Source organism: Dermacentor silvarum, chromosome 11, assembly GCF_013339745.2.
Source record: "Dermacentor silvarum isolate Dsil-2018 chromosome 11, BIME_Dsil_1.4, whole genome shotgun sequence".
NCBI classification, from domain to species: Eukaryota; Metazoa; Arthropoda; class Arachnida; order Ixodida; family Ixodidae; genus Dermacentor; species Dermacentor silvarum.
Genome location: NC_051164.1, coordinates 102,001,301 through 102,017,532, shown reverse-complemented (window position 1 = coordinate 102,017,532; position 16,232 = coordinate 102,001,301). Strand labels below are relative to the sequence as shown.

At 44.8% G+C, this 16,232-nt stretch overlaps 1 protein-coding gene across 4 annotated transcripts in view; it reads left to right on the top strand.

The window, feature by feature from the left end:
- The window catches only part of LOC119434109 (nucleoredoxin-like protein 2), a 150,519-nt gene that overhangs the window by 119,726 nt on the left and 14,561 nt on the right, over positions 1 to 16,232 (top strand). For 2 of the 4 annotated variants that reach the window (XM_037701426.2, XM_049658931.1), the window contains 3 exons: positions 141 to 244; positions 11,578 to 11,711; positions 12,902 to 12,937. In XM_037701426.2, the coding sequence (XP_037557354.1) occupies positions 11,626 to 11,711; positions 12,902 to 12,937 (122 nt within the window). In that variant the 5' untranslated portion in view covers positions 141 to 244; positions 11,578 to 11,625. Of the gene's footprint in view, positions 1 to 140; positions 245 to 2,560; positions 3,507 to 11,577; positions 11,712 to 12,901; positions 12,938 to 16,232 lie in introns of those variants that run through there. The other 2 variants (XM_049658932.1, XM_037701427.2) reach the window with 2 other exon arrangements.

Here is a 16,232-nt window from a genome sequence, read left to right as displayed (position 1 = left end):
GGCTGCACTTCACGGCTCATACGTGACAGTGTGTCGCTACATTTTGTGAATGCTAATCGCATTAATGTCGACAGCCATCGTGAAATGGTTCCCACCGGAGTTTCATTGTTCTGACTTTCACTGCTCATGTCTTGGTCCAGGTGGTGTTCATCTCTGCCGACCGGAACAAGCAGGACATGCTCAACTACATGCGTACATCCCACGGTGACTGGTATGGCTTGCCTTTTGACGATCCGCTCCAAAGGTAAGTGCACCTCGACGAATGTGCCAAGTCGAGTTTTGCTGAACGCGCGACGGTTAGGCTTATCACGCCTGCAACTCCCGTCGCTGCCTTCACGAAATAGCCTTTTCTTTTTTTTATTTCCCCCAAATGCATTTTTCAACGAAAACCATGCCTTCAGCGCTGGTTATGCACGGTGAATCATGCTTATAATATCACAGGGCTTAACAATTATGCGCGCATTAAGATTATATTCGTTTTTGGATGCAAGTTATGCTCAATTGTAAACGTTGTGATACCGTTATATTGAAGTTTGTTGATATGCGCTGACTTTAAAAGAATATTTGAACCACCCAGTAAAAAAAAAAAAATTGCTTCCAAGAAATAGTACAGAGTGACTAAATAGGCAAGTTGATGTTCGCTTATTGTTCCTGTGCTATGTACAACACACAACAACAAACACGAGAGTCACGATAACACGCCCAAATTATATATGCACGTGACTCACGTGAACGTAGGAGGTACTAACAAAATTCTAGGGAGCAAAATTGCAGTGTAGGGATCTGAGAGGCTCTGTTGATCACACTCCATTCGATATCGGCTACGTCGTCGTACCAAGGCGTAGCACGCCACGCAGGTAAACAATTGAGGAAATCCACTTCACAGCTGCGCCGTAAAAACGAAACACAAGACGAGAAAGGTAGGCAGCTAGGCCATGCGCCTTTCAAGCGTTAGCTTAAGAGTGTCAAAGTGAAAAAAGTGTATGCTTGGGAAGTGTGGGAAGCCTTTAATGTGGGTATATATATATATATATATATATATATATATATATATATATATATATATATATAATATTGTGAGCGCTAACTGTGCAGTTCATCACCGTCTTCATCTGTATATACCCATCCTCATAATCATCATCATCGTTTGTCGGGTGGTTGCTTATTGGCTGTCTGGCAAGATGGCAAGAGACCGTTTGTCTCGTCGGGAAGCTGTTGCGACCATTAGAAAGCGACGCTACCGACGCCGTCGGACTTCAAAGAACGAAGATTCCTCTATGAATAGCGCGGCACATTCGACAACTCCTCCTCTGCCCCCTAGGCCTGGCGGAGTCGAGTCTAACTCTGACAAGGTCGTGCCGGAGAATACTAATACTGAAGCCTGGCCCGCGCTACCAAAGCCACAGCCGCCGCCACAGCCGCCGCCATAGCCGCCGCCACAGCCGCCGCCACAGCCGCCGCCACAGCCGCCGCCTCAGCCGCCGCCACAGCCGCCGTCACAGCCGCTGCCACAGCCGAGGCCACAGCCGGCACCAAAGTCACATCAAAGGATACAGTGCACCGTGGTAGAGTCCACAATACCGGCTCCCGATAAATTGCCCGAAGAAGACCGGCAAGTGGTTGTGATGCTTCGGTCCCTTGTAAATACCCTTCGCATACTCTTAAGCAAGCTGCATACTCCGTTAGCGCGAAGTGCAGTGCAAGTACTGGATGCTCTTAATCCACTGCTTGCAAGTCTCGAGTAAGCCCCATGGCTCACCCGCAGCCTCTTATTCGCGCAACGACCACTGGCCCTTGGTTCATGTCAGATGTCTACAACGCGCATCACCAGCCATGGGACTTGACTTTGGTGTCATGGTACTTCGCTGCACACACACTCTCTTCCTCTTTTCCTCTTTTTATTCCCCCTTTCCCTTACCCCTTGTGTAGGGTAGCAAACCGGACGTTCTTCTGGTTGACCTCCCTGCCTTTCATCTCCTCGCTTTCTCTCTCTCTCTCTCTCTCTCGCGTTTTGTTGAAATACAAGGGCTCTGCCTTCGTCCCGGGCGCCATCTTATAATGTGTATATATATATATATATATATATATATATATATATATATATATAGTGTGTGTGTGTGTGTGTGTGCGTGCGTGCGCGTGTGAGAGAGAGGGAAGTAGCTCATCAGATCCGGTGTTGAATAAATTACAAGGAGTGCAGGCGCACATATAAAAAGCAAAAACATTCGAAAAACTCCTCGAAGGTGCACGACGTGTGCGTCGAGTCAGCTCCTGAACAACACTTTGCAATGTGGTGAACGCGGTTTAAATCATGGATGGATCCGGGACCTGAAAGAGGTGCGACGTATAGTGCTAAGGCATTTCTCTCGCATTTACCGCTAAATCGCCACTTATTATTTTTTTTTTCAGTCTTGCATGTCGTTTTTTTTTTTTTTGCGCACTTTATCTCAATTTGAAAGTTTCTTTAAGTTCACGTGTTTGAACGGCGTTTGCTGCGCAAGCCTGCCCGAACGATTCTGTATCTGTCTGTCTTTGTTTTCTCGGTCCACGTTTTTTGTAGTATACTAGAAGATCGCTTCAAGGTGGCCGGCGTCCCCACGCTGCTGGTGATGAAGTCTGACGGAACCGTGGTCTGCCCCAACGGCAAGAAGATTGTGCAGGAGCGCGGAGTGCAGGCATTCCGTGATTGGCTCAGCCACTGAGACGTCATCCACAGTGCGCAGAGACCCGCCTTGCCCCTAGCTGCCTGAAGGCTCTGCGCTACGTTATGGGACAAGAGTCGAAGGAAACGAGACCTCGAGCCCGCGAAAAAAGCTCAAGTGCTTGCGACTGAAAAATTTGTCTCGCACTTCGCTTATTCTCCCCTATAGATGTCTGCGCTAATGTGCTTCTTCTCCGGGGCACAGTAGCTTTAAATGCGTCTGAAGTGATGTGTTACGTGGCCCCATCATCGGTAAGCGGAAATACTACAGCTACCGATGATCGTTACGCTTTATTGGAACCTCGGGCAGTGTAGGTTGTTACTTTGTTACATTCTTTCGAAATAGAAGCCCTTGACCACTTCTTGCTGCAATGATTAAAACGAATAGCATCTTGTCTACTCCAATCGCCCTGCTCCGTTTGCTTGCAAAATGAGCTCACGGACTTTTCTCCAGAAAGCACAGCGAAATCTTATGCGCGCATGCGTGCACTTGTGTGTAGCGAATGTTTATAAGCTGAGGTATTTTGAGACGCCGTTTGTAAACATAGTGCTTCGAAATTCTCATAATATGCAAGTGTTCGCTCTTAAGGATATATAATTTTCCCCGTTCATTATTATCCGAGTAATATAGCTGTTTTGTTTTGGAGATGTCACAAATGATGCGGTTGTCAATTATTCGCATAACTTGGTCATATGCTTCGTGCACTGCGAGTGTTAACGGTGCCATAATTAACCGCGCATACCATGTGGACTTTTTTTTAAAGCGAAGCTTGTATTGCCTCACTCCTGTCGGTGTTGATGTTGACGTACGCAAAAATCCAAGCCTCACGAAAATAAAAATTACTCGTCGGGCTACGGATGCGAACCAACATTTAATCGATTTGTGACCAACATGCTAATCGATTCAGCTACTGTAGGTTCATCATGCGCACCATTTAAAGCAGGGCTTTATATGCATAATGAAGTAAACGCAGCGCCCGTAACTGGGGCGCGCGATCACGCCATACCCCCAGCCAATCACAGGCGTCTCCTCCCGACCAGAGGAGGGAAAGGGTGTGATCGCGTGTTCGCTCGCCTCACGCCCGCCGTTTCCCGCCAGTTCAGGCCCGGCACGTCAGATGGGGAAGAACTGCCGAAGAGCAGGCTGCGTCGAAGGAATGACAGCGGCAGGGGGCCCGTGAACGTCTCAAGCGCTCAAAAAAACTAACCAACCACTCCCCTAGGGTTGGGCAAGCTTCGCGTGCACCCCTGTTGAGGGTAGGGGGGAGGGGCTACTGATTTTTTTTTGTGTAGGTTAACGAAAAGCAGGTGATAAGAGCTGCGTGGTAAATGGTTATGCTCGTATAAAAACTGTTCCGACAATGTTATGGACCATGCCGACCGCAACGTTTGAGGTTGTTATGTGAACGTCTTGTGAAAGTGATAAAATACGCGAAAACAATGTTTATATATTTCTTAATAGCTGCGAGTTGCAATGGGTAATCCGTGAATGTTTGCAAGGAAATATTTAACATTGCATTAATCTTTAGTTTGCTTTGTTCTGACAGCCCAGCCTACGAACATTTATAACTGTTCTTGTTACATAGCGTTCGTTCAGTCTTTTATTTATAAAATAGTTCTAATGAACGCTACCTAGCAACATTGTACGCAAGAAAACACTTCTTGTTTAACGCACTTGCGAAAATAGTTTTAAAAGATTGTGTTGTTTCGAGGAAAGAATAAGTTCTGACAACTTACATACGCAGAGCTTATACATCATAATGCATAAATCACAAATTAGATCTAGTTTTGTTCAATCAGACGCGCCAGCTCACGTGCACACTGTTTAACAGGTCACCGTAAGCCATTTCACGTTTTTAAGCACTGAAATCATTCACTTAGTCGTTGAAAATGATTAACTGCGCCAAATGCAAACAAATAACATGCAAACAACAATCAAATCGCGGAAGTGTTCACGAAGTCTTGATAAAAGAAACACCCACACTTTGACGGGCATGCTGCTAGCTGGAACTCCGCGGGGAACCGATCGATGCCTCGTATTTATGAATTAAGTCCACGCGTTGCGTTAGGTAAGGCTGTTGTGACCATCTTCGCCTTAGCGGCGTTCAAGGCCTTGGGTGTACGAGAAGGCTTGAAGAAAGAATAACCACCCACTAGCAAAGTAGCGACGACTACGTTGGTCAGCCTTCGTTCAGAAGTGTTAGAAGTTGAGGAATTGACGTCACAACAAAAAACAGTTCTTCGATAGGCGAAGTGCGGCTGCCTGAGAGTGCTGGTCGTGTCATGTGAAGTGTTTGGAGAGCTTCCGGCGAGAATGCTGGTCACACTCGTTCTGGTCTGGCGCTCGGACGAAGCGGCCGGACTTCTTAAGGCGCGTAGACTGCGGTACGCTCTCAGTGTCGATGTATTTTTGCTGCTGCCGCTGTGAGGCGCTGCGGTAGCGAAAACTTGCGTTAGGGTTGAAATATCTATGGTTCGCTCTTTGTGGATCTTATTACCCCGAGTGCGACTTGTTCTCCGTGATGACGATGTTTTTTTGAAGCTCGTAGATTTTTGCGATTTCACTGCGCGTGATCTCAGCAGGACGTCTTGAGCAGCCACATCGGTCACCGAGGTATGATGGCTTGAGTCGATGGTCAGTTCAGTTGAGATAGTTGACACAGTCTCTGGAGAGCCTGCACGGATAAATATAGAGATTTTTTGTAACACACACCAAGTGTGAAGAAGTGTGTGCTCCTTTGTAAAGCACAGGAAACTGCGTTGCGATAAATTGCGATTACTCGCTATGGTGCTACGTAGTTCATGCCGTACAAATAAGACTAAATTATGAAGAAGAATAAACAGCTAAAAAGATATGACAAAACAATAAAGGCACTCTATGTGGGACACGGAACAGCCTCTGAGCGTGTTGTCCAATATGCATGGGGGTGTGTTTACCAAGCAGTTGGCCAACAAGTCTTGGGCGTTATTTGAGAACACGTCCGCAAACATTTGTTGGTCGTCAATTGTGGCAGGGTCACCGACAGCGTTTTCTTGTGTAGTTGCACGTTTTATTGTGCAGGCAATGTCACCCCCCCCCCCCCTCCCCCAGGAGGGGTCTTTAAGGTAATAAACTGAACTGAATTGAACGACAGCATTTCGATGAGGGCTAAATTCAAGAAACGGTCGTGCACGTAGATGTAAATGCAGGTTGAACCACCCCAGGTGGTCAAAATTAAACCGGAGTCTGCCACTACAGCGAACCTCATAATCAGACCGTCGTTTTGGGCTCGTGAAACCACAGAATGTGCTTAATATTTTGTAGTTTGTACAATTTCATGTGTGGATCAGAGAGCAAACGGGGATAGCCTATAATACAACTGTCATTAGGAGACAAAAATGGAGCTGGGCAGGCCATTTAAATCGTAGGATGGATAACCGGTGGACCATTAGTGTTACAGAATGGGTACGAAAAGAAGCGCGGCCGAGCACGGCAGAAAACTAGGTAGGGTGATGAAGTTAGGAAATTCGCAGGCGTGAGCTGGAATCAGCTAGCGCAAGACAGGGGTAATTGGAAATCCCAGGTAGAGGCCTTCGTCCTGCCAGTGGAGATAAATACAGGCTGATGATGATGATGGTTGCAATTTCATGGTTGCAAGCAGCGCGAACTTGGCACGGACTTAGGAGCAAACAAACACGAACGCTAACTTCAACTAATCTTAATGCAGACAATTCCTGCGTATGTGACACATAAAAAAAAAGAAATGAAACGTTACACCGCAGTGTGCCATGATAATACACAATACCACACCCTCCTATCAGCTTCAGCTGTCCTGCGCAACCTGAAGAAATCTGAATTCCATTTTAATTACCTTTTTGTTAAGCGACGTCGAGGCTACTATCCCCACAAAGTATATTATGACACTGCATTTCGGCAGTCTATTAAACGACAATACTGTTCCGAATCACGATATCATGTATTGGACTTACCAAAATGCGGTCTGCACCCGCAGTCACCGTAGTGCAGCCTTAGGTACCCGCCTGCACCATTTCGCGACTAAATAATCATGCTCTCTTAATCTCTTACAACAAACACACACATAATCTAGCTTCCCACAGTCACATCAACTGGCCTGCATATCGCCATTATTTATAGAGAAGAGCGCCCGTTTCCTTTAAAAAACGCAAATGTACACCTTCATAAGATTGTATTTGTCTAGAGATTAGCTCAATAAATATAATTACAGAATCCCGCTAGGTTTGCTTGAACTGCGGCCGCGAGGACTGAATTCGATCAGGTGGATAAGCTTGACTGACCTTCGACGGTGAGGGATTCACCAACGGCCTCAGTAGTGTCCGTGAAGGGAACGGTGCTTTCAGCGAACCTCCGGTCGAGTGGCATCATCGACGTGGTCTTCGGCGCAACTGCGGGTAGCAATCATGAAAAGGAAGCGATGAGTGGAGTACAGCGCCGTTCTTTCCCTTCGCAAACAGATCTTACGCTAGACTTGTTCGTAAGAGCCAATTTCAGCAATCCTATTGGTGGACGTATCATTAGTGAAGGTGCCAAGCCAATGGCAAAGCGTAACTTGTGAACGAAAAGCTTTGTGAATATGGCCACAGGTTATGCTTTAAAGGGGCCCTGAACCACTCCTCGGGCTTGGTGGAATAGCATAGTCCGCGGGCAGCATACGCCGCTGCGAACATCTCAGCCAAGTTTTGCTCTCGCACGCGGTGCGTAGAGCTCTCAAGCGGAGCGCAAAGTCACCTTTATCTCAAACGCTCTCTTTTGAACAGAAGCCATGATCCTCACCTTTTTCTGGACGTTTTATTTCGAAATAAAGCAGATTCCAATACGCGGCTGCCATTGATCGCTGAGGTCGGCTGCACCGCGGCCGCCGCGAGGTGCCGCCACGAGTCCACTGGCTAAGCGCACTGCGGCTCGCTGAGGGCAACCACGTTTGGCTTACGCTTAGCGCGTCGTAGGCACCGAAATCGTAAGTCGTGACGTCTGCGTTTACGCCCAAAATGAAATTTTAACTGCGCGCTTCGGTGACATTTCGAAGGCAGAGCGCTGTGGCCACGCCCCACTCCACCGTAGCCTTCGCAGTGCAAGGCATTGAAGGAACGGGAGTAGAGAGGAGGCCGTGTTTGGTCGCCAATAACTCCGCTTCTGCTGAAAACGTTGAAGTGCTTTTTGCGGAAAAGTATTTCGTAGATAGGCTATTTTCACTTCAAATGCCTTACTCCACTTTGACATGAAGTGGTTCTTGGTTCCTTTAATGCGCAACATGTTATTTTGGCACAGACATTTGTAAGCGCCCACCTCGACTGCGGGAGATGGTGGGTTCGATTCTCACCGCCGCCGGGCACCTACTGGTGCAAATGGGCACAAGTGTACCCCGGCCTGGCATTCGCCTTCCAGGAGTTACACGCTTGGGAGAGGAGCCTTCGCCCTAAATTCCCGTCACAGCCCTCGTGAGCACAAAAAAAAGGGTGTTTGGGACGCTCCGATGGCGGCCATTTTTCATGTGGCGCCCCAAACGCACTTATTGAGGCGGGGACGCCTTCGGGTTGAAAACACACTCCTTTCCAAGCGTCGTGGTCCCATGATGGCCGAGCACCAGGCCGGGAGCGCGCTTGTACCTATCTTACGGTAGGTGCCCGGCGGCAGCACTTGCCTCCCACAGCTGTGGCGGATGCTCTTCAGCAAGGCCGTCTGTGGTTCGACAACCAGGCACCCAGAGTGAACTCGTAAATCTCTATTGGGTCCCCTTTTCGAGATGTGAGCCCCCACGATGGCCGAGCGCCACGCCCTGGGACATCTCTACCCATTAGAAAAACCGTAGAACATTACAATTTATACGGCATATGCGTGGGCTAATAAGACGGCTAGCACCGTCCCATTGCAGTAGATGGGCACGTGACGCCGTCAAAGTGTCAAAAGTAGTCTTTAGGATGAATCGTTGCAGCGTTAAGAGGAAGCTTTAGCTCGGCCCCATCTGCGATTTCCCCCCATTTTAAGTCACGTCAAAATCAGATTTGTTATCTTTGCACAACCGGTAAACCAAATTGAAATAAATTTTCTGCCTTTACGAGAGAACGCAGATTTTTGCCGACTGTAGGAACCAGAAGGCGAATGCACAAAACTCCTAGCTCGTAAGTGGTCTCTGCCACTGGCCGACCGTCATGGCTAATGAAATGGTCAGCATTAGGATTGGCTCCAATTCACTGTTATGAACATTTATAACATGAGAGTTATATTTTGTAATTATGGCCCCCAAATTTTGATGTATTTCTCGTAGCTTTTATAATAATTTCCGCAAATCAATGAGTACTTAAAAAAATTCGAATCACGAAGTTTATGAATCCGCAACCTCGCGCGAAACGTCGATACCGGCGATCTGTATGTGCACCCATTAGGTCATCTTAAGCGGGCAAGGATATCAGTTTAGAGCTTACGTGAAATTCACGAGGGCTTCGCAAAAAGTCATATCCCGCAAATTGGTGGAATAGCTGAGAGCAATTGGAAATATATCGATATTGTTCACTTTAGATGTGTCAGAGTTCAAGTTTACAGAATTCTGTTATACTTTGTTTCCGAGTTATAGAGTTGTAAACTTCATGTCTCAGTACTCATTTGTTTCGTGGTTTCTAACAAGTATTATAATAATATTGATGGCCCATATAGAAAATCTACTTCTACAGTCGGTAGACTAACTTTTTTTCTAATGCGATGAACCACAATAATTTCAGTGCAGAGAATTGCGAGGGTGTACAGAGGATCATGAGCAGTAAGGAGGATCTCTATGACAAAAAGAAAGAAAAAGAAAATTCACAGCCATGTCGCTGAGATGAAGGAATTTTCTTATCGTATGTCACCGACATTTTTTAGCAATCGCTTTATACGACATTTGGAGCACCGTTCGCGCGGCGTCGGTGTGTATTGGTCCGTGTGGCTCCACCGTAATGATCTCAACCACGAACTATGTGAAAGATAAAAATAGGAGACTGAAAAAAAAAAAGACGAGGCACCTCAGCCAGCATTGTTGCTAGTGCTGAATTTGATATAGTCGGTTATCCATGGTCATCTATTAACAGCGCGTACAACGAGAGACGAGCATAGGAGATACGAACACAGCGCTGACTTCCAGCTGGTCTTTATTTGCCAGTGGTCGCACATTTATAGTCGACACAGTGAAAAAAAAAAGCGGTTAGCACCTATCGCAGAAGCACATTTTTCTTATCAAGAAGAAAGATCTTTCAGGACTGACCTCTAGGCAATGTAGGCTATCAGTCCTGATAGCCTGTAACCTTCTGTTGCCATTCATCAATAAAAATTGAATGAATGAATGAATGAATGAATGAATGAATGAATGCTCGCACATTGCTCGCCAAGTCTGGCAATCAAATCTGCTTCGATGGATGCCCGTTTGCAGGAGCATTTCGAATATTCGCAAATTTTTTAAAATTCGCAATTCCTGTTTGTCTTATACGAGAGGAATTTGAAGCAGCAAATTCATATTTTATCTCGACAGACCAGTCTCCAGTAATTGCGGCAATTTCGTATATTCGGCCACGCTCGAATATTCGAAGAAATCCAACATGAGAATCTTGAGTTTAAATCTGGATTTCAAACCAAAGTATTCATTCTATCCCTTTATACAATTTATAATATTCGCGCGGGTATTAAATAAAATGAGTAATTCCGTGTTCGAGTGCAACTGATGTTATACTTACACGCAGCTATTGCGCTGAAGAACCATGCTGCAAAAACAACAATAATAATAAAATAATAAATAATTACGCTGCTGCAAGCAGTTGAATGTTGTTTGAATCAATGCTTATATTCCGCCGCCGGCTCATCCTCCCTTATATGGGTTCGCATGAACATTTAAGAGACAAAAATTATTCGAGGAAACTTATTTTAGAGGCTCATGGGTCGGTGTTGCAGGAAGTCGTCGATTCTACACGTTTTTTGCTCAGCGGGTTTGTAAGTTTCAATGTAAGTGTACTTTCGTCGGAAATTGTTATATTCTTTGCAACTGTTGTAACTGTATAGTAGCCACCGCACATTTCTGCAACATTTTTTTTTCACTCTTCTGCAATTATCCGATGTTTTCCACGTATTTATGCCCAACCGTTCTGTATGCCTCTGCGCCCTGAAAGAGGACATGAATTAGGGGAGAAAAAAAATAATTCTATGCAACGTAGATTATTTATTTATTTATTTATTTATTTATTTATTTATTTATTTATTTATTTATTTATTTATTTATTTATTTATTTATTTATTTATTTATTTATTTATTTATTTATTATTTATTATTCATACCGCGGCTTTATCATTACACTATAGCAGGAGTGCGGAAATACAATGGTAAGAAAGCATAAACAAGGCAAACACGAGCATATAATTGAACCAGCTAACATAGACAAGCAAACGCAAACAAAAATAAACGAAACAAATCACAAGTAAAGCAAATTACATAACCTAAAAGTACTTCCTTATGGTAGCTAAAAACTAATAGCAGCAAATGAACAGTACAGCCCAATGAATTCCATTGTTCTGTTGCAAAGTTCTTTCGAAAATATGACATGTCTGCAGTCGCAAAATCCGCCAACAGAGTTAATGATGACTTGCCGAAACCTTATGGAGATTCAGTATGATAACTCTGCAAGAGTGTTTGGAGGTTCAGGGATTACAGTGCCTGAATCTATGACGGAACACTGCTATTTCTGCGGCTTATGTTGAAATAATAATGATGGCCACGCGCGATCAAGGCGCTCGCTGTTGTAACACGAGAAACGTGGTGCTCGACGAAAATGGCGAGGAAGTGTTGGCGAAGTTATGCGACAGGGTTGATTATATCCGCTTACCCTGGTTCGATACGTAGGCGTACAGCACTGCCAGCAGCAGGAGCATCAAGAGGAGGATACAGCAGATGAGGCAAGCGTCACCGCTGGCCTCCCTCCTCGCCCATTTGCTGAGAAGGAAGGACTTCGTGAGCCACGTACTTTGGGCGAGTCGGTAAGACACGAACTTATACACGGCGCGCATCAAACTGGCAAACAGGACAGAACCGCACGCTCGTTGTGTGTTACTGCGTGCTTTAACTTTCTGTAGCCTTTACTGTCGGATGTATAGCTATCATCATCATCATCATCATCAGCCTATATTTTATGTCCACTGCAGGACGAAGGCCTCTCCCTGCGATCTCCAATTATCCCTGTACCCTGTATTATGACCCGGTATAGCTATATGTACATGCTTACTAGCCTCACAGTTGTGAATTCAAACCGTTTCATCTTCCGGATGTGGGAAATTATTTTACCTGTTGTTACTTCTCATTTGCTGTGTTCTCTTATAAATTTTGTTTTGCGTAATTTTTGTTTGCCAAATTGTCGCTCAAGTGTTTGAATGTATTACGCCATGCTGCTTACGCAACGTCACTTGAACTTCTAAAAATGGTACCTTTGGTTTTGCTAAGTTAAATCTATCCTCAATGTAGAACATTACTGATTTGCATAACTTCTTTCTTGCTTAATTTTGCAAATATTGAGAGAGTATTTTATTAGGTTCGCCTTGCGGCCCTCCCTGTAACAATCACTGTCCATATTGGCAGTGTGTCCCAAATTAATAATTAATTAATTAATTAATTAATTAATAGAAGAAAAGACAGCGCATAAAATTGCTTCTGTCCGAAAACTCCACAGTGCTGCGGGTCTCTTACTGCGCGCTGAGTCGAAGAGCCCAACACAATGAACAGTGACACTAACACAAATACTGAGGGACAAAGCGCGTTCTTATATAGCCATGCTTTCGTCATTGTTCCTCGTGTTGCGCTCTTCGACTCGGAGCATTTTAATGAGTAACACGAACCAACTTGCCACCATTTATTGGTTTGCGAATGGTCCTAATTAGAAACAGGTGTTGTATTCGTAAAGCCTTGCCTTCGTAATTGATCCTTACCGTTGGCTGTCATGGCCTTTGCGATTGCCTTCTTTGCCATTGCCTTTGCCATTCCCTCTGTCATTCCCTTTGCTATTGCCTTGCCATTGCCTTGCCATTGCCATTGACTGGAATTTGCTCTTTCGAACAGTTATAACATAGGAGGTTATTGTGAATACGGGTTAAGAAAGTAGGTGGCTTATGTTGGCAATGGCAAGCTTCATTTCTTTCTTTTCTTCTTTTTTTTTTTTTGCTCGTCTGTCCGCCAGTCTGCTTGCCTGCCTACCTGGACTTCACGGACAAAGGTAAGTACGCGAACAACTTCTAATTTTCAGAATACGCAAATATGTTCAAACACTAAATAAATTCACTAATGGTCAGCATGGTAAGGACGTATCATCATCAGTCTATACTTTATGTCCACTGCAGGACGAACGCCTCTCCCTGTGATCTCTAACCCTGTCTAGCGCTGGCCGATTCCAACTTGCGCCTGCGAATTTCCTAACTTCATCACTTCACCTAGTTTTCTGCCGTCCTCGACTGCGCTTCCCTTCTCTTGGTATTCAGTCTGTAACTCTAATGGTCCACCGGTTATCCATCCTACGCATTGCATGGCCTGCCCAGCTCCATTTTTTTTTCGTTTAATGTCTACTAGAATATCGGTTATCCCCGTTTGTTCTCTGATCCACACCACTCTCTTCCTGTGTCTTAACGTTAGGCCTAACATTTTTCATTCCATCGGTCTTTGTGCGGTCGTTAGCTTGTTCTCGAGCTTCTTTGTTAACCTCCAAGTTTCTGTTAGAACTGGTAGAATGCAATGATTGTACACTTTTCTTTTCAATGGCAGTGGTAATCTCCCAGTTAGGATTTGGCAATGCCTGCCGTACGCACTCCAACCCAATTTTATTCTTCTCTAAATTTCTTTCTCGTGATCAGGGTCCCCTGTGAGTAATTGACCTAGATAAATGTACTCCTTTACAGACTCTAGAGGCTGACTGGCGATCCTGAATTCTTGTTCCCTTGCCAGACTATTGAACTTTATCTTTGTCTTCTGCATATTACTCTTCAACCCCACTCTTACGCTTTATCAGTGCTGTAATTCATCCCCATTGTTGCTGAATAGGCCAATGTCATCTGCAAGCCGAAGGTTGCAGAGATATTCGCCGTTGATTCTTACTCCTAAGCCTTCCCAGTCTAAGAGCTTGAACATTTCTTCTAAGCATGCTGTGAATAGCATTGGAGATATTATGTCTCCTTGCCTGACCCCTTTCTTGAAAGGTAACTTTATACTTTGGTTGTGGAGAACCAAGGTTGCTGTGCAATTCTTGTAGATATATATTTGTCAAGTATTCACGTAAGGACGTATGGGTGAAAGCAAATGTGGAAGTGGGCCTTTGAAGATGCTAAGCTTTTCGACCACGTTCCTTCTGCTTCTTGTCTACCGGAAGTGACACATTCCACATGAAGGTTTGTCGGGTTTACCCAGCGCGCACCTTGAGACAGAAAGAAAGCAGAAACTGGACAACCGTTTTATTCTGTACAGGATTCTTTCTAACTAATTATGGGGTTTTACCTGACAGAACCACGATCTGATTATAAGTGCCGCAGTAGGAGGAATACAGGTTAATTTTGACTACCTGCAGCTGTTTAAGACGCACCTTAATGTAATACACGACTGTTTTGGGATTTCGCCTCCACTCCATTTCGATGGAGTGGGGGATCGGGATCGAAGCCGCGACCTCGAGCCTCAGCAGCGCAACGTGATAGCCACTAAGATACCGAGGCGGGCCTCTAGGTATGCGCTTGTTGAACCTGCAATTATGAACAAACTGTCCCAGCAACGTGTTCCTTTAAGTACCGGATGTATTTGTTCCGGTATCGGATGTCCACCAGGCGACCGCTGGGCAGCTTTAGACCCTTGTAGAAGTAGCTGCGTGGTCGCTGCTTGCGTTCTCGTTCCTCCGGGCTAGCGAGGGACGAGGTGTCCGTGGACCTGCATGGGCGCCGCCCGGTAGCAGTGAGCACCCGCCATTTTTGGCGATCAGTACAAATTTAACGCGATCGCGTGGAAACGAATCCCATATACTATTTACGCGCGATTTATTTCGATGTTTCGAATGTAGTTGATGCATAAATTCTTGGTAAACGTTTTTTAGTCTATTAAGTCGCAAGATAACGCAAATGAAATGAAGTGATATTAGTGAAATCAAGTGATAAATCAAGTTAGAGAATTACAAAATGCGACAAACAGGGGCAGATGCCGTCGTCAGCGACTGTGAAGGATTCTTCTGACAGGATATGCAAAAAAAGAAAGAAAGGTTGGCAGTAACATAATTTAAAGGCTGATGATGACGTCATAGTAATGAAAAAGATTGGAGACACTAATATAGAAAGTTTGCAACTATCCAAAGATAATCATCTGTACCAAAAGTATGCCATCTGTACCATCTGTACCAAAAGTGGATATATATATATATATATTTATATATATGCATCAAACTCGTGCATGGCACTGAAAATAGTGACTCACTACAGCTACAGTTACTTCATTCACAATTGTAATTAATTTACTGCCACTGGAAAATAATTGAGCAGTTACTACAATGCAATTATTACTTTTACATTGCTTTCCTCACAACTTTTAATAACGTTGCACAAATTCCGTAAATAACACGAGTCAGCCTGACTTTTTCAGTGAGTCCCCTGCAACTCTTACACGTTTCTTTTATTCACTAATTTCTTTTCGAAATTTTCCTCGGTCACCTCTCATTTTTATCTGGGACACTAAAAACTCACTCGATGTGCGCACTGGGGGCAATTAAGGGTGGTATTGTAACACAACAACACATTGCCCATAAGATTGTGGCTATTGATCAATTCCACAGTGCCCGCACCCGGGTCTTATGTGAAGCGCTGCGGTTCATTGCTGCTGGGGCTAGGGGTAGGCGTTCCCGATAGGGCCAGTGAAAAACTGAAAAACCATCCATAAGTGAGTCCCTGGCATCAACGTCCGAAGAAGCCGTGGCTATCGATCAATAAAAGCGCCATTTCAATTTGTCGGCGAACATTTGTTGGAACCTCCTGCGAGTACCCTTCAATCGTTAGCCATTTAGACTTAAACGACTATTGTAGCGCAGGTCAGCAAATATTCACGTTCCTTGAAAAGGTGGCCAAATCTATTAGGCAATTTATTATAAAGCTGCATATTATCCAGCCTTAAATATGCTGTCCATGTGCTACAATCGCAAGAATAGGTGTTATGAGTCACGTTTATATTGCACAAATAAGAACGTAAGCGTTTTGTCGGTCAAAAACTTCCGTCTATGTCAGAAAGGCCGTACACTGCACTGGACCAAGAAGGCTTGAGCAGCAGGTCTTACTGGTTACGAAGGCCGTTTAAAAGCGCTTTCACGAGAGGGACAGATAAATTTATTATAAGAGAAAAGTTAAGAGGTCGGACTTCCTAGAGAAGTGCGCAAAAAATAATCTGTAAGCCTGTCGTGTTTATGTGACCGAGGCGTAGATGCAGGAATTAGCTGATTGTGGAAGGAGGTAAACCATGTCAATGCTTTCATTCCTTTCGACAATTTGAATTACAGA